At 34.9% G+C, this 19050-nt stretch overlaps 1 protein-coding gene across 3 annotated transcripts in view; it reads left to right on the plus strand.

Moving 5' to 3' along the window:
* Nucleotides 1-19050, plus strand: part of LOC111048966 (protein tyrosine phosphatase type IVA 1) — a 40529-nt gene that overhangs the window by 14641 nt on the left and 6838 nt on the right. For 2 of the 3 annotated variants that reach the window (XM_022334949.2, XM_022334950.2), the window contains exons 2-4: nucleotides 13862-15186; nucleotides 16230-16361; nucleotides 17948-18114. In XM_022334949.2, the coding sequence (XP_022190641.1) occupies nucleotides 15067-15186; nucleotides 16230-16361; nucleotides 17948-18114 (419 nt within the window). In that variant the 5' untranslated portion in view covers nucleotides 13862-15066. Of the gene's footprint in view, nucleotides 1-12072; nucleotides 12344-13861; nucleotides 15187-16229; nucleotides 16362-17947; nucleotides 18115-19050 lie in introns of those variants that run through there. The other variant, XM_039438061.1, reaches the window with a different exon arrangement.

Raw genomic sequence — 19050 nt, forward strand, 5'->3', positions numbered from 1 at the left:
TACAATTCAACTATTGTCTGTGAAATTTCGATAAAATTCAGAAGGCCTGTTTCAGACAGTTTAGAATGTAATTACATTGCTATATAATACAAAGTTTAAAGGTATATAGTATAGTTTTAAGGCTTTATAATACACTATAAGTATATACTTATAGTATTCTATTCTATACTCTCTGGCTTCAGATCATCATGGAACAGTCTATCTTAATTTGTGGATAGAAAAGAGTATACAGATTCAAGCTACATCCCCAATCTGACACTACAATCATAATTCATTGATGCAGACGTTGATGTGTGCTACGTAATCTTAATATTTTGTAGATTTACGATCTTTCATAAGTTCCACAAGCTCCTATAAGTCAACAACTCAACTACTCATATACACTTGCTAACATTCATATGTGCACTTTTCAATGGTTCTCTACTATACATGAATAGAAGCTCATATAGATGCTCTGTTTCAATCCATATTGGCTACTACGTTATGTTTCAGTATGCTAATCTTGTTTGCGTTCTACGTCAGAAGACCCGTGTCAACGTTGTAAAATCAGTCTTCTGATCTATAAAACACGACAGATAAGAGACAGCCATCTTTGTATGCTTATTTGTGACGACAATGGATACGTACTAAATTGAGAGAGAGAGAGAGAGAGAGAGAGAGAGAGAGAGAGAGAGTGTGTGTGTGTGAGAGGGAAGTGATGAGGAAGAGAGGAATAATTGTAAATGAGTGTAGTGCAAGTCTGTGAATGATATTTTTTACTGTAAGCTTGATGGAGTAGCACTGCCAGTGAAGTATGAGGAAGTTATTGGTGATTTTTCAGAGAGTGAGAGAGAAATAAGAGAAAGAGAACTTGGTGCATATGTAAATCAACAAGCCAATCTTCATTGTCAATATAGTCGTCATTCATTGTATGTTATGTTGTGAGTGACTTCTAGTCTGTTATGTCGCAATAGTTGTCCCAAATGCACAATACAGTGCAACCTTTGAAGCTTCTCAGTACCGGATTCAGAGACTATCTTTTTGTTATCAAAACATGATAGGATTCACATTGCTTTCAGTGATATAATTTTATGCGATAGGTCTTGAGTTGAAGCATTCGCTATGAATATTAGTATAATGAATTGATTGTTTCAACCGAGTTGATGTACAACTGTACCTAACAGTGATAGATAGAAAGTAAAAATTTATTATTTACTTCAATTTAAGATTAAATAATCGAACAAAAGTTTTCAATATAGCTTTAGTTACAAATTTGAGGATCTTAGTAAATGTAGAAAAGTTGAATTGTCAATAAATGTAATTAATTTCATTGTATAAATCATAACATGATCAGTCATTTGAAATCTAACTACCAACACCTTTTCAATTTTAATGGATTACAATTTTTACATTAGCACAATAATTATTATCAAATGCATCAGTGCAACTTGCCAGCTTAGTTCAATAGCAGCTGCAGAGTGGCAGTAGGCCTATCTGTATAGCAGACAGGAGTGGTAGTTACCAGTCAGATCCTCTTCTCTACCTGGAATCTAGTTTTCCAACTGCCTCAAGGTCGTTTTCTCCTCAGGTCTCTTTGTTCATCTGAAATGCTTTTGTTGCAAGCTTGAAAAAACTTGATAAGCTCTGGCTTTTTGTAAAGCTGTCTTAGCTGCCCCAGCTTAAAAGCTAGCAGGTAAACGGCCTCTCAGTTTCAAAATTGTAAAGGTTTTTGGGAGAGAAATATTGTTGGAGTCACAGATTTATTGTTCACAAAACTGTCATAGAATATTGTTCTGTGTTTCAAAGTATTCTGATGTTGAAGTCAGGTTTTTGTTGTCAGCACTATTTGACGAGGTATCCTCCCACATCCCTGGGGTGGATGACACTGACTTGAAACCTTGGAAAATTCTGACTTTCTTTCCGAAATCTTGGTCTTGTGGTATTTTTGATTTCAGTGAATGATTGGGAAGCATGATAGTTGCTGTCTAAAGTTGGCTTTCTTACATGTCAAAATGTTTTGTAAGTTATAGAAAGTTATATTTTGCTGAGGATGATGCTTTCATGAGCCCCAGTCTTGTGCATATAGTAATATAAGTAGCTATGTAGTAAAAATTACTACAATATTTATACAGTTTAGGAGAACTAAACAGAGCTAGTCTGGAAATTTGAAAAGTGGTGTATAGCACTTCTACAATAAACAAAATTGTTTCTCTGTATGTTGTTAGTTGTTGATGCATCAACATTTTAGATTCTCTTGTCACCCATCTTCTTCACCCACACCATTCCTCAAAGATAGTTGATTGTATTCATTCGCCTCAAGCATTAAAAAATAAATGAGTAAATTATTATTGTTACTTAAACGAATAGAGGAATTGAAACAATCAGTCAAAATACTGTGAACATAGGACATTGATAAGTTGTATGAGGAGAGTTTCTGCCAAAGTAGTAATTTCAATTGGAAATTCAGTTATAAGTATCTGGTGACGGCAAATACTTTGATGTGACGTCAAGAGCTAAACTGTATCAACGGAATCACTGCTTTTTATGCCTATATATCTGTTTACATTCTTATATCGATACCAGGTGAAAGTAGTCAGTCGGTAGCTGACAAAGCATTCCCCTCCAGTTCCTTTTCTTTTTCCTCCGTCTATTTCTTTTCCTTCTCCTCCTCCTCCTCCTCCTGCTTCCTCTACTCCTCTATCCAGGTCATCAGGTGCACACTTTCCACGCACGACCTAATTCACCATAATCGAGACACCGATTCGTGGACGGACTGTCTACTATGTACAGTGCTAGTGCTGTTGCTGGCTCACCAACCTAAATAATGTACAACACTTTCCCTCTCTGGATTTCGTTATTATGTACCATTTTTATAATATTTTCACGTTCTGTATTTTAATTTCAATTTATGCTATTTCTTAGCTTCTTGTTCTACCACTCCAGCATTTACATTCTACCATGTAAATCATATTTTAATCATACTTCCAGCTTTATTCCATTCAGCTCCTTCTACTCTCATTTCCTCTCATCATTATTTCTCTTCTGTCACCTTTTTCAATCAGTTTCATTATTCTCTCCATCAGTTCCTATCAGATCCTTCTCACTACTTCATGTTTTCTATTTTTGTTCCTGTTTATTTCGTACAAGTTTTGCTAGTATCTTTTGGTCAATTCTGAACATCCTGAACATCATTAATTTCTCCCCTACTTTAATCGTATTATTATTATTAGTAGTAGTATTCTTTTTTATGCCTTTTATTTTTATCTTTAAAATTCAGTTCCTGTATCATCTCTTATTTTAGTTCCTGAATAGTTCCATCTCTACATATTCACTCTTATTTTTCTTCTCTGATTCATAGTGAACGATTATTCATATCTTCTAGTTCCAGGTCTTGTAACTCTTGAGTTCAATATTTTTTTAAGATAGGTCTACATCGACATCTTGATAATTATCGTCTTTGAAACCTATATTTTTCCATCTGGCTTCCATCAAAATTCTGTCACCTCAAAATCTCTTTCATTCATAACCATTTTCAATTTTTGATATTTTTCAACTTTGAATTTGTATTCTACTCGTATGTGCTTTTAAAGTAGATCCTTCCAAGTTTTCAAGTTCTGTAGTTCAGCATTCCATTATTGTTTATCATAGATCAAATCTATCATGTGAATTTCAGTATTACGAGTAAGCAGTTTTATAGTATTCGGTCAAATTAGCTATAATAATTCTACTAGTTAGTCAACTACATCAATAGTTTATAGACAACTTTTCGGGTAATCTCAGTTGAAAATTTATATTTGAGAGAATGAAGATACCGCCAACTAGGCACTCTCGTATTTTGCTAAGTTATGCAATTCGATGCTTGCTTTGCTTCCAGCAATATTCCCAAGCTGGTACCAAGGTTGAATAGTGTACACACGTGTCATTATTACTGCCACACGTGTCACTGCAGGCCACTAGTATGATCTGCTCTGGTTTCATTGATGAGACCTATGTCGCCTGAGTATATAAATCATCTTGCACTTTTCAAACAACGGAATATTAATTTGCATTAAGAGCAATGTTATAATTCGGAAAAAGGGCTGAAACAGGCACTTCGTTCTAGCGTGTTTCGGACGCTATTTTCCAACCGATAATCATGAAAATGGTACCAAATTGTTCAGAAAGATTTGGACATCTGGCGCCGTACCGCCAAATTCCAATTTTCCAACTATAAAATGACTTTAAAATTCGATGAACTTGGAGAAAATTTGGCAAAGTTTGACGTTCAATAGGAAAAAATTGATAAGTGATATCAAAATTTGGCGGTACGGCGCCAGATGTCCAAATCTTTCTGAACAATTTGGTACTATTTCATGATTATCGGTTGGAAAATAGCGTCCGAAACACGCTAGAACGAAGTACCTGCAAAGAACTCTGAATCGAGAAAGCTTCAATTCCCTACTAGCCTTTCGAAAAAGTGTGGTCGAACTCACTAACACAGTCCCAACTTCTATGATTGTGAGTACACGCACTCACACCGGAGAACCGGAAAACTGGTTTTCGGTTGTCGAAGCAATTGATTGTTTTTGTTCAATGAGATAATATTGCCTGTCTTCTTGTCTGCGCTATTGTGTTTTATGTTATATACTATATTCATATAATTATGCTCTATTATTCTATATGCTTATACAGTAGTTTGACATCCATATTATTATTTATTCCCATTTCATTTCAATATCACATAAAATCTGTACTATATTCTATTTGTACAGCTATTTTGGAGACATGGTTCATTCTTCTCTCATCGAATTCTTTATTATCCATGTTGGGCCATGCATGGCAATTCAAATTCAACCCAAGAACTTTACATGAAACTACCCGGGAAAAATTTAGTTTTGGAGAGATCAAGTTTTACATGTTTTTTTCTTATACTGTAATTAGAAAACAACCAATCATTCCTAAATTCTCGAAAAAAGTAAGTTATTGGATAATATGAATGAATATATATTTCGTTCATGCTTCAACGAAAATTTCTGCAATAAAAAAATACTTTTAGTATACTGCAAGATTTCCAAGATAAGCCAATTCTCTGTTCACTTTTTTTTATTTACATTTACTTTCTTTGAAGTGGTAATAGGGTACAAGTATTCAATTGGAAGAAAGGTGAAATGCAAAAACTAATGTACAGTATGACACTGTACATTGTCATTGTCCAGGAGTGGTAACGTTGTGGGGGGGGGGGGAGATTGCGCAGACTGCGTCCTTGTCATTGTAGTGAGGGGGGGGGGGTTTCCAATAGGGTCAATATTGTAACGACTGACGATCTTCTTGTTTGGAATGTTTTCTGAATCGTGCAGAATCACAAATACTTTGCTTCTGAATAAAATTATGCTTATATGAATCATAACTTTTTTTGGGTTTAGGCGCCTGCTGGCGCCTGCGCGGTAGATTCTATTAAATTCATAATTGACCAGAAATGAATTCGATTGTTTATAAAATAGAAAAATAGACAGTTATCAACTGTCCATTGTTCAGTTGTTTACAGGCCGTTGTACATGGTGATCTGCACTTGTTTTGGTGAATCAGGAATTAGGTACTTCTCGTAATATTTGCTACCGTATATTAGCCCAGTTCTGAATCGTGCTAATACAGTCACAAGTACTTTGCTTCTGAATAAAACTATGCTTATGAATCATTGTAGCGTTATAATATTTAGCGTTGTTGTATGATTTGAATTTTTGTGCCCTGTTAATTATTTATTTATTTATTAGATTACCACAAACAATATAATGATCGGGAAAGAAAAAACAGGTTATTGCCCAAAACTTTTTCAATTTCCTAATTCAGTTTCAAATTGTGCAAATATTATACATAGGTTATGTCCATTTCAATTTTCTACACCAAATCACAATCTGAGAGTATAGATTAGAATAAAACAAACAATTTTAAATTTTGATAGATTGATAGTAAAACTTTTGTAAAAACATGAAAAAAACTTTAAATTCACAAAATAAAGAATAAAACCACTTAAATTTTGAGCTCGAAAATATAACGTTCACCTTAGCTATATAACAGCTGTTTCATGTTATCATGGATAATAAAAACCAATTTGATTCATTATATTATTGGAATCATTTTTTGTTTGTGATTTTCCCTGATAATATACATAAATACATTGAAATATTTGATCCTGTACTCCAAACAATATTATTACTGGAAAAATTAATTCCTATCTAGAATCAAAATAAATATATTTAAATCTCAAGAATGAAGAATCATGATTTTTATTTGTCTATGCATAAACCATTTTATTAACAGCCTTCAGCACTTACTGTAGGTATCTATATAATACTAGTCGTCAGGCTCGCTTTGCTCGCCATATCCGTTTAGCCAGACATTTAGTCTGTACCCCCGACTGGATCGTCCTAACATATGATAAAAATGCACAAATGAAAAATGCAGGCGAGCGAAACGAGCCTGCTGATCTCATTCTTGGAAAATCCAGTCGGGGGTCCAGGGGAGCGAAGCAAGCCTGACGGCTAGTAGTAATATAATATTCCCAGGAATAGCTCTGATTGAAGTAGCAGTACCCAATCAATTTTTCCTCGATAAATCAGGACCTCCTAAATAGGTATTTATCCTATATAGGTATATATAGGTATATATCCTAAATAGGTATTTAGGAGGTACTGGATAAATTGGTATTTAGGAGGTCCTTGATAAATGCATTTCAATCTTCAACTTGGTGCCAACCTAACAAAGTCAACTCAACTCAATGCCAATCTGAAAAAAAATTTAATTAATTACCAGAACAACTGTTTCGAAGAGGAACAGAACAACTGTGATCTCTCTAGATTATAGTTCTATATTAACATATGGTATGGACATTTCAATTATAATTCTAAGATATTGGAATAAGAAGAATATACATGCTAAAAGACGAACTTTAAACCCTTAAAAACCACCCTTAGAGTTAAATATCGCCAAAAGATTTCTTAGTGCGCCTCTAAAGGGCCAACTGAACATACCTACCAAATTTGAACGTTTTTGGTCTGGTAGATTTTTAGTTCTGCGAGTGAGTGAGTAAGTCAGTCAGTGAGTGCCATTCCGCTTTTATATATAGATAGTGCACTCATATATTAATGAACTTGTATGTCGATTTAGAAGAATTAGTCAAATGAAGTGTTCTTTGATGACACTGTTGAAGCAATAGAATACCATCTATAATAGCCAGGCTACTCAAAAGCAGATCAGTCATGTTAGAGCAGCCGCAGAATGAGTAGACAATGCAGTGTATAATAATAATAATAATAATGGACTTTTCTAGGAATAGAAGACTGATGTGAGAGTGAGTGCGCGTGTCAATTGTGATAGTGGTGCTACTGAAGTAATGAACTTCTTTCTCTAGAAAGAGAAGACTGATGTGTGAGAGAGCGCATCGATTGAGAGAGAGTAGAGCTATGAAGACCGATGTTTTTGAGCCAGCATGCTTTTTGACCCCGTTCCCCATCTCATCAGTTAAATTTACCTAGTACTACACTTTTTGAACAGCCTTCCTAGACATGCCTCTTAAAATGATATTGCATCGCACTATTGATTCTATGGCGCCTTGGGGCAGGAAGTGACACATTGTCTAGACATTGTGGCGTCTAGTCTAGACAATCTGATAAAATTCATAACTTTCGACTATATTTCTTTGTATAGTTAATATTTCGTCATTTTCTGGCGACACGTTTTTATCAAGACTGATAGACGAATGGATGAGGCTTCCAGTGACCCTGTAGATAATCGGTTGCTAGAGAAATTCAAAAAATTATGACTTCTTTTCAAGACCCTTTCGTGACAGCGGTGAGTAGGTTCAAAAATGATGTTTTCCATAAATATAGTGTCAAACTGCAGGAGTAGGACATCCGTAATGCTCCCTTTGAGCTATGATACATGAGGTTAGGGTTATTTTTTAGTTAAGGAAAGGTCAGGTGTTTGGTTTAATAGGAATATTATAGTAATATTCAGAATATTATTCAAACACTTTTTTAATTCCGAAATAAGAATTTTGACATTGTAATTGACAGAACGCCCTCCTAGAAGGTGGAGGTTTTATTTTATTACAGTGACTAAATAAACAGTGTATACAAAGAAAAGTCTTGTTTTCTATTGGCTGATAGCTTTAGCTATCAACCTGTTTCCCGTTTCCAATCTTTTCCGTAGGCAAGATCTAATTCATTTATGAAATTGGAGTATTAATGTTTCCATTCAATTATTGAATATTTTGGTGATAAAATGATTATAATTAATGCGAATCCAGACTCCTCCAAAACACTCATTTATCGTCAAAATAAACTTTTGATTACTCTTTAGTTGTACTATTACATCTGTAGGAATAAAAACAATCACTCAGATTTCCATTAAATATGAAATAAAGTATCTTAGCCAAAGAAATCTCGAAAAACCAAGTGAAAATACTGTGGCGGCGAGATTCAAACACAAATTGAGTTGCTAACCGTCAATAAATTAATGTATTTATTGATTAGAACTCCAATTTGAAAATTTAGCAACAATTAATGGAACAGGTACTGATACTTTACACATTTATTTGGTTTCATTATGAATGCTAGCTAGCTTCATTTGATACTTCAATGTCAACCACTGGTTTGTGTGGTTGTCTTGGAGTGAACTTGAATCGCTCGCCACATGATCCTTGATTCTCTTTTGTGTTGTTTGATTTTTATCGGATCGTTTACCTTTTATGCAGTCAGTTGAAGGGTGACCTTTGGCGGTACCCTTGTCAACGCCCCCTCTCCTCTTACTTCATCAACGTCTTTTCAGGCTTCGGGTTAAGAAAATCGTCAGTAAGGTCTATTGATTTTTTAAATAAAATTATCTCTACATCTTTGAACTTTGTAATTATTTAGGAGGCTGTAACTTTCATACTATTTCAATATCGAATTATCATATTATTATACCATACAAGCAGTTCAATACCCCAATACAAATAACTTTGGGACACGAGTGTTCAAGTAAGTCGCAGGGCATTTCTAATCTAATCTATCTATCTAATCTATCTATCTAATCTATCTATCTAATCTAATCTATCTTGGAAACTCCTCGTCATTTATAGAATTATGTGTAAAGACTTCCTAGCCATTCAGTGTTTATTTTCAAAATTTATTTATGAAGTAAGACTGAGTACTGTATAGAAGGAATAAAGATCATGCTGTATGAATCATTTGTATTAGTCACGATTCTAATAATAATTGTTTAATGAAATTCAATACGCTGATGTAGTGGTGAAAGTTTTGTGAATGTGCAGTAGGCCTACATTTGAACTCTTGAACCAGGAACAGAGTACTTTTGTTTTCCTATTTGCGTTCGTAGTTCAGCGAGTGTACACATTTCTTCAAAAGTAGTTTCTTGTTAATTCATTACAGAACTGTTGTTATAGAATTTATATTTTTTCAAATTAAATAAAATTTTACTTTTAATACTTACAAAAACATTCACATGAATATGTGTGACTACTGTATCAACTACAAATCATAGTAGTCAATATTCGCTGATATAATAATCAATTAATACAAAGTAAAAAAACCCAAAGAAAAACAACCCGAGGCTTATCCTGTGAGGAATGGAGTATCAATTTTTTATAAGTTATTAATTTTTCCATCCATTCATTTGGTTACTTCTCATAATTCCATATTCCCAACGGACCACTGACTCCGCACAAGTAGATAGCATGACGTGTGATATCCGTGTTTATAGAGTCGGGAAAACTCAGAATTATTATACTTTCTATATTTCAAATATTAGAACTCATTTACAATATTATAACTTAGTTGTAGTTTATTTGTTGTTGTAGTGTATGTGTATCGAGTCGTGAAAGTTTAGAATATTATCTGCACTTTTACACGAAACCTATAATATGCCACTGGCGGCTACTATTCCTATTTTGTATTTCATAGTTCAATGTCAAGGTCCAATGTGAACAGGTGCCAATAGTCGAATATTCAATTTGTGTTTGTTATCAATTCATAATCTGAAATCTACATCCTGTTGATTCAGATTGAAAGATAAAAATATTGGCAGGTGGAATTGGATTGGAATGAGGAGGGGTGAATCTGTAATCACATAAATGCCATAATTCAGCATGTAGTGAGTAAAGCTATCTGCTAAGGGCTAAGGGTACATTTTTATAGCACCTCATAATATTTACTAACGCTTTTTTAAATTAAAAAACATTTATTTCGGAAAAGTCAAGTAATCTTCAACAGAGATTATAAAAGAGTTTCCTAATCAGGGTTCAGATTTGTGGAGTATGAAAGCTGCTTTAAAATTGAAATAAAATGCTGTATTCAAAATAAAATATCCATTTCTCAAATCATGCAATTTTTAAGATAACTGAAATAAATTTTCATAAGCCGATCTGAATTATTTCACTCCTTTAGAAGCCTATCGGAATTTTATTGAGTGTTTAGAGTGCAAGGACAAGGAAAAACAGAAATCGTCTAAATTTGGACGGAAGGTCGATGCTCGAGTCAGTCCAGGCTAATTTTAGAGCTCTAGCCTCAACTGAGCTCTCTCATTGGTCAGCTGTCCTCTCGGTCTCTATTTCACTCATGAACGACGAAGAGGATAGATAGTGTTTCATCCGTTCTTGGTAGGACTTGCTCGCTTCATTCATTTTGAACAATTTGTGGGAATTCGCCACACTCTTTTATCAGTCTAATGAGCTATGTGATCGTGTGGAATTGAAATGTCTCATGATTGGGATATTGTTCAACCACCAGTCTACCTCATTGAAATATAGAGATTACCGATGCTTTATTATTCATTCATTCATTTATTTGTTTCAAACGTATCATAAAACATTATTGGGAGAGAAGAAACAGAAGAACCCTAGACTATCTTCCTCTCGAATTGAGATGTACCTAATCAAATTGTCTGAAATAAGATTGAATCTTCAATTCCACACAGATTAACAAAATTTCCTGTCCGAAAATATCTTAGTGATGTGACAATAATAATGAGATATGTGTTTGGTGAAACTTATTGTAATCTAACACATAATAACTGTAATAGAATTTTTTGCTATAATTTATAATCATTCGATTGCAATCTTGCATGATCACTTACTGTGTATCATAGTTCATGTTGTATCTTTGAAGGTTGAACATATTTTGAATGAATCAGACGTACTATTTATCTGTGACTCTTCCCTCAAAATTATGGCAAGTGTTTTTTGTTTCATCTAGAGGAAAAATACCTTACAAGAACCAGCAAAGTAGTTGTGGCTCCTATTACACCATCACTAGCGATACTATGTGCTGTAGCTGCAAATTGTCTTCAATAGGGTTGTGGTATTGCACTATTGGTGCAATAGACTCACTCCTGTATCAAGTATTAGCAGTTGAAAACACATTTCAATCATCTTTCGCTGCACTGGTCTTGGGTTTAATTAATGTTTTATCATCCCTCATTTTACTACCCATGCACAAGTTTTGCACTTGAATTGGAAGCATAAACATTTTGTTCGTCCCCCTCCATCTTCTCACCCACGCAAAAGTCATGCTCTTACGTGGCAATCATCTTCAATCTAAATACGGCAGTGCCCATAAAACAAGCAACATTCAGTCATCCATACAGAGAGGGATCAAGGATACGAAACCTTTCAGCTCAGAGTTTGTGCGTGAGGGTGGTGCGTGCGTAGGTGTTCAGAAAGAGAGAGATTGAGTGAGTGTGGGTGAGATGAGTTTGTGTGGGCGTTGGTTGTGACGAATGTGGTCTTCATGGTTTCTGATGGTGGGCTGAGGGGTAAGGGGAATTTTCCCCTCACCCGTCCAGAGCCAAAAGTACACGTGCACAGTCGGTCTCGCTGTTATACAGGGCTGAACACGAAGGGCTGGACCTTTCCTCTTTCCTCTACCACCACCCTATTCTATCCTTGTGGGGTAGTGTGAGTGAGGAGTTGTATTAGACCAGTGTATTGATCCACATCTCCCATCAACTGAACTACAGTGATGCACCACCCTTCTCCAACATGGAATTTCCCTCGGTGAGCACACATAATCCCCCTCGGTCCACCCCTCGCGATAAACTGTCTCCGTTCATAACTACTGCACTCTGCTTTCGTATCTTCTTCAACGGGATTATCACCCACACATCTCTCCTCATCCTCACCATTGCTCACCCACCCACCTCTTCAATCCAGCAACCCCTCCACCTCCCCCTTGTATTCTTCGACATAATCCAGCTGGTCGGTCGTCGCTTCTAGTCCGTCCTTTCGTCATCTGATGGGATCTTTGCTAGTTGGAAGTTTTGTGGCTGCAGTGATGATTAGTGAATACGGTTGGGGACTGGTAAAGTTCTAGCCATATTTTTCCTGATTATGGTAGGATATTTTTTGATATTTGCTTGACTTTAGGTTGTTGATCTGTTGAGTTGTAAAGGTTTAGAAAGTTTTGAATATAGTAATTGTGGAAAGTTTTAGTTACCTATATAGTAATTGAGGGTATTGATGTTGATTAGGAAAAATAGCATAGTTCTCTGTTGGAAGCTTTTCCTTTAATACTTTCTCGCGTGAATAAATTCTAAAAAGTCAACCGAAACGTGTATCTCGGAAAAATATTATTATATAAGTATCAAAGATTTAAGTAGATGAATAATACCAACCTTTCGAACAATAACCTAGTCAGTTTTGTGACAAAATTTGGTATACTACATCTTGTTGGTATTTTCTTGGTGAGAAAAAGTTTCTCTACAGATTACATGACGTGGTGATATGTTATTTTAGACCATTCTCATTATCTCAAAAGTGCTTGCAATGATGTGTGAAGGTTTGTTGTCCCTATTGTAGAGGTTGTTTGTAATATGCTGAATATCCTAAGATTCAGTTTGAGGAATTTCAAGGCTGATTCAGTACATGTTTTGATACATACAAAACGCAGTAGTTTTATGGAAATATTACATAACACAGATGCTCCTATTTAAATATATCCATTGTCTAATATTTATACTAATTTTGATAAAGGTTTTCTGGACTAGAAAACATCAAATCTATCATAAGTTGCTACATTAAGTGTTCTTTTCCCATGCACAGATCATGTGGGGAAAAATTTCCATTAATTTTTGTGAAGTGTGTTTTTTGTTGAAAAATAAAGAATTGAATAAAATTATAAATAAAACCGAATTCAGTTATTATTAAAATTATGTTCGCATAAAACCCTCAAACTTGCCCATTGCTCAAATATTGTGATTCTGAATGAAAAGCTCGGCTGATTGATATCAAGTCTATGTTCATGTGCATTGCTGTACATGTGCATTGCTGTACATGTGCCTCATGTAACAATTAGTTAATTCGTTCAAATCAATCCAATTCTATTGCACAAAAAACATAATACAATAATCACTGATTACAAAGTTTAAAAATGTAAAGTAACTTGATAACAAGTGATTTACATATTGTGCAACTCTAGCATCTGTATTATAAATATAAAACCTTTACTTTAAAGAAATTTAAACTGGCAGTGTCTATATAAAATTGCTGCTTGTTTAATTCTGAAGCCATGGTTATATTAAATTGGTTCATCTCTCAAAGGCAGTATAAATATAATTTTCAAGTAACAAAAACGTTGCTTGTTATGGATTGATCTCAGTTTAATCTTAGAATTTCGTAAATCGTAAATGTAATTTTATTTTTCTTCGCTCAATAAATAACATATTTATTCTTATAAATTGATTTTTTCACTGATCATTATTTGTTTTATTTCAATTGCCTCTTAATTCTAAAAATATTTCAATTCAGTTGCTTGTTGTGTAAATCAATTTAGATTTAATGAATTTGCTTTTCATTTACCCCTATCTGATATATTTGTTGTAATAAATGAATGTGCATGTGTTTGTGTTGCAGTTGTTCGGAGCGACGTGTAGGACATTGATGGAGTTCCATTTGGATAGCGCCGAATACTGCCAGGCCCAGCACAAATAGAGAGAGAGCGAGGGAGCAGCGCCGCTTGTCTTGTGTTCTCTTCGTCGCACAACAGCAGTTTGCAATCAATCGCGCCGATCGCGGAGTCACGTCTGGCGAGTGCACGGGAAGAAAACTCTGCCCCGTGTCTTTAATGGGCTGAAAAGAGAGAGTCGAGGGAGGATTCGCTATCAGTTGTGTGAGGGACAAGGAGCGAGAGTGCGGAAGGACCTAGTGCGCGGGAGGAGTCATTTAGGGAGTGTTTTGTTTCCGGGTCTCTCAGAGTGGCCACTCTATCGGTGCGAGCTGTCAACCAACAAGATTAGGCGCCAATTTCAAATTTTAGATTTTTAGTCATTACGACTATACAAACTACCACCACCACCACCACCACATCATACAACCCAAATAGACTGACTGTACATTTAGTGTCTGTGTTCATCTAGGTTGCCGGTAACCTCAATTATTATATATACCTAGATATATAATAATATAAATATAAATCCATCACAAATCGACTGCTACTATCTTCACGTCTTCGTCGTCGTTTATATACAAATTTACAAATCCGACAACAACTTACTGTATATACATACATATTGTAAGACGAACTGACTTCTAAATTTATACTACTGCAAACAAAAGTGAGTGAGTAAGCTGGCTCCATCTGTTGTCTTCGTATAGTCATCCTCATCATCGTTTTTATACCGTTCTTATTTTTATTTTTTTACAAAACCTTTACCACGTGTATTTTCTACATACTATTCTAAATACAAGCAACAACAACTCTGAATCAACTACAACTAGTTTTTATACATAAATCCAACAACGTTCTGAGCAGAACAACATAGATCTGAGTTTGGTGGTGTGAGACGCGGAAGATTTACGAAAAAAATAACTAAACTATATATTTTTTTACAAAAAAGTATTTTATTTATACGTTTATGTAAAATATATTAATTGAATACAAATATATATATATATCGTGAGAGTAGATAAAACGTTCAAAGCAGTGAGAAACGAAGGCATTTTGATTTTAAGAAGGTAGACAAAAACACAGCTGATTGACCGCCGTGTTAATTGTTGTAGTTGAGTGAGAGAGAGAGAGTGAGCGAGGAGGATATTTGCTAAAGTAGTTGGTACAGTGTATGGCAGACACGATGAGGCAGAAGGACATTCGCCCCCCTCCCTGCGAGATCGAGTACAAAAACATGAAGTTCCTCATCACTGACAGGCCGACCGACCAAAATATTCAGAGCTATATTCTGGTGAGTACTACTTATTAAGCATATAATCTGAATGAATTATCTGGTTTTGAAAGATTTGTTTATGATGGAGAAGTTCACATCGCTCACTAAACTACTCACAGAAAACTCTTGTTGACAGAAAATTCAAAAATGCTTCATTGTATGATTAGTCGAGGCAATGAATGCTCATAAAAGGGTAACTATAGAGGGGAAAGTTTGGAAGACACTTTTTGGAGGTAAACAAATCAAAAGTCCCCACCCCTACCCCCTGTGCTTAAGGAGTGGAAGTGGTTCAAATATATCTTTTTTTTAGCATGTATCACAAAAACTATGCGTCTTACGGACATTTCGTATACAAAGTTAAAGCTTACATTATTTCCCACAATATTAATCTCACATCTTTTCTATCTTCTATATTTTACAAGATATCCGGTCTTGAAGATGTGATGTGGAAAAAAACGTGTTTGCCTTTAATTTTTTGCTCTTATAACTTTTTAGAAATTGATGGAAAAAACGATGCTGATTTTGAGCACATTTAGCATCAAATTCTCTTCAATGTATAATTCCACAATTTCACGTACCGTATTTTCCAAACACGGTAGCATACTCAAGTGATGTAATCCTAACAATTCAAATTATAAACTGTTCAGTTACTTTTCGACTACTCCATTTAATGTGCACAGGAATATCTGTAAATAATTTTCAATGTACACAGATTTAGCCCAAGTGTATTGGAGATTCTACATCAAATGATGTAAGTCACAGATACAATGCAGCATTTTCCTGCAGTTAATCTTAGTTTAAGCTATTCATCAACTTTTAGTGACATCAATGATCAAATAATTTTGTTTCACGGTAGATGACATCACAATTATTTTGATTGTTTTGATTGCTTTTATTGTATTTTTATCTGACCATCTCTCACATTAGGCTGTACAAAAATAAATGCTGTAGTTGTAACTTGTGAAATATTTACAAGGATATAAAATATCCCACCCTTTTTACTCTCTGCTTTCTGTAGAAATATACATCGATTTAATGTGTGTTGTTGTTTTATTTGGCAGGAGTTGAAGAAGCATAACGTGAAGGATGTGGTGAGAGTGTGTGAGCCCACCTACAAGATTGAGGAGCTGAGAACGGAAGGCATTTCAGTCAAGGATCTCGCCTATGACGACGGTACTTCTCCACCAAGCGATGTGAGTTCTTTCCACATTTTGTTCTCTGACTATTCAATTCAACTGTCTTAACCACAGCTGATGATGTGCAGGCAGCCTATGCCATGAAACCTGGCTCCAGTATTTATAAAAAAATACCTTGTACTTGAATAATTTTTAATAAACAATGGCTTGACATTTTCTTGGTTTATCGCTACAGTTCGCTGAAGATAACAGATAATATAGTACTATGGGTTAAATAACTCTAGATAGTACTTTAGATATTCTGCCACTAGTATATTGGTTGGTACTCTATTGGGAGGACACTATGTTGGAGGTAATTTGACTTAATCATAGTTTTCGTCCATTTCTATTTATTCGATTGGTTCGAGTAATGAAAACATAATGAAATCAACAAAGCTGAAGTGAATATTTACTTGAGAATCTTCCACAGTATTTGAAGTTTTAATATTGAGTAGTTTTACTTCCTACTCTAGTATTTATAAAGTCAATATTCACATTGCATCATTTATTATGAACCAATTGTTCTCAATCTAGAATAGGAAAGTTTTAGGCTCAACTCACATTCACGCGACTCAGGTCGAGAAGAGACTCGACTCTAGTCGAGAGCATGTGTTTCCAAATGATGACACTCAGACCAGCCGATTCTAGTCTCCGCGACTGTCACCATTTGAAAACACATGCTCTCGATTAGAGTCGAGTCTCTTCTCGACTTGAGTCGCGTAAGTGTGAGATGAGCCTTAGTATAACTGTTTGTGTACTCAGTAACAATATTTGTAACTGCCTTTTATGTTTTGAACTTTTGATAGCATCTTTTGACATTCAAGATTGATCATTAAATCTTGAAGATATTACAATAAATATTATTACATAAATCCCATTTTGATTATTGATTATACAGTTTCCTCAACCCAGAATACCATGGATGTGGAGAGGAATTCTTTTCATGGAGGTAAAAACCCTGTAAAAATCTTTAAATGAGACAAAATTCGTTATGTAAAGGACATAGTTATTTACAGATTCGTTATAAAGAGGTTTGACTATCAGAAGTGAATTTGTTGAGTTGGTTAGTTTCTTGTTTCAATTTATCATTAAATAACCTATATTTGGACATCTATTACTACAATTTAAGAAATATATAACGTTAATTGATAATCATGGGAAATTCTGTAGAGGGTAATGTGTTACATGGAGATGAAAATTCGTAAATGTAATTGACAAAATTAGTTTCCTAGAGAACTTGGTTTTTCAGAGGTATAATGAATAGAGAGTCGACTGTTGACTATATCAGATAAGCAAAGTTGTAAACAAGATTATATATACTGTAGTTCTATCTCGAGAAAAAGCTTGAAATTGCAGCTGCCTTATGGGGACCGAGCTTTATCTCGTGACTATATATATTTTTTGTATAATATATAGGCCTATATATTTTATACATCTATATTTTGTTGTTTCCTATTGTGCTGCTTGGATAAATAAATTGAATTTATTCTCTTTTGAATTGCAATTATTGATGATTGCGGACTTGAGTGGACCGACTTTGTGACTCGTGACTTTTCCATCATTTGCTGTATTTTGTGTTCTATTTTGCGTGTCGATGATTGCAGGTGATTGAAGAGTGGTTCGAGCTGCTGAAGATCCGCTTCAAGGAAAGTCCAGACGCATGCGTGGCAGTGCACTGCGTGGCGGGGCTGGGGAGGGCGCCGGTCTTGGTTGCACTCGCTCTCATCGAGCTCGGCATGAAGTACGAGGACGCTGTCGAGATGATCAGGAAGTGAGTGCTATTATAATGGCTTCACACTAGTTAAACATTGCAATCTAAAATACAGAAGGATAACAAATAAGAAGTCTGTGAGTAGAATAATACCATTGGTTCTTGAAGAAAGTGTTCACAATCGACCTGACAGAAATATTTGAATTTTAAAAACATTCAGCCAAAAATCAAACACCTTCGAAAAGATACAAACTTATGGCTGAAATTCGACTATGTCTATTAAAATCTTAATATTTCTATTCTAAATTAGAAAACTAATAGTTTTGTGTTAAAGCCTGTTGTGCTTTTTATGAGATATTGTTTAAATCAAGTAGTTTAAAACCAGTCTTTCGGAGGAAACGATAAATCGTCGGTCCCGACTACCTAAAAATTAGTTATCTCTCATCATCATCCCTCTCACCCATTACCCACGCACAAGCCTAAGAGCTTATGTGGGTATCATCCTCAGTATTATTATTATTATATCTATTACTGTATAACACTAATTAATGTTAGAATAACCTGAACAGAACCAAATTACATCTAAATTCTGAGGTTATGCGAAAATGGCTTCCTAAATTTGAATATAGAGAGATTTATTCTTTAATAGAGATTTGTTTATGGAATCTTTGATAGATAAGAAACTCGTCTGTCTGTTCTTTTAGAGTAGTTTCACCATGAGAAGAGCCCTGGTTTTAATTGTTGACTATCATTTTCAAATGTCAGCCGGAGCTCTTTTGTTGGTGAACTAACTATAGTCCACACTTCTTCACGTTGAAACGATTCACAAAAGTGATGGTTTACGAAATAGCACTGGTTTGATAGACCTTGAATGAACAGTCAGCAAAAGGTAGAAACAATTAGTTCGTCTGTGTTTCAAGTGGATCGTTTTTGTTCGCGAACTTCCTGTTGATATGTGAACACTCATAACAACCAATGATATTCCTTCTTTCTCCG

Source organism: Nilaparvata lugens, chromosome 1, assembly GCF_014356525.2.
Source record: "Nilaparvata lugens isolate BPH chromosome 1, ASM1435652v1, whole genome shotgun sequence".
In the NCBI taxonomy this organism is placed as follows: domain Eukaryota; kingdom Metazoa; phylum Arthropoda; class Insecta; order Hemiptera; family Delphacidae; genus Nilaparvata; species Nilaparvata lugens.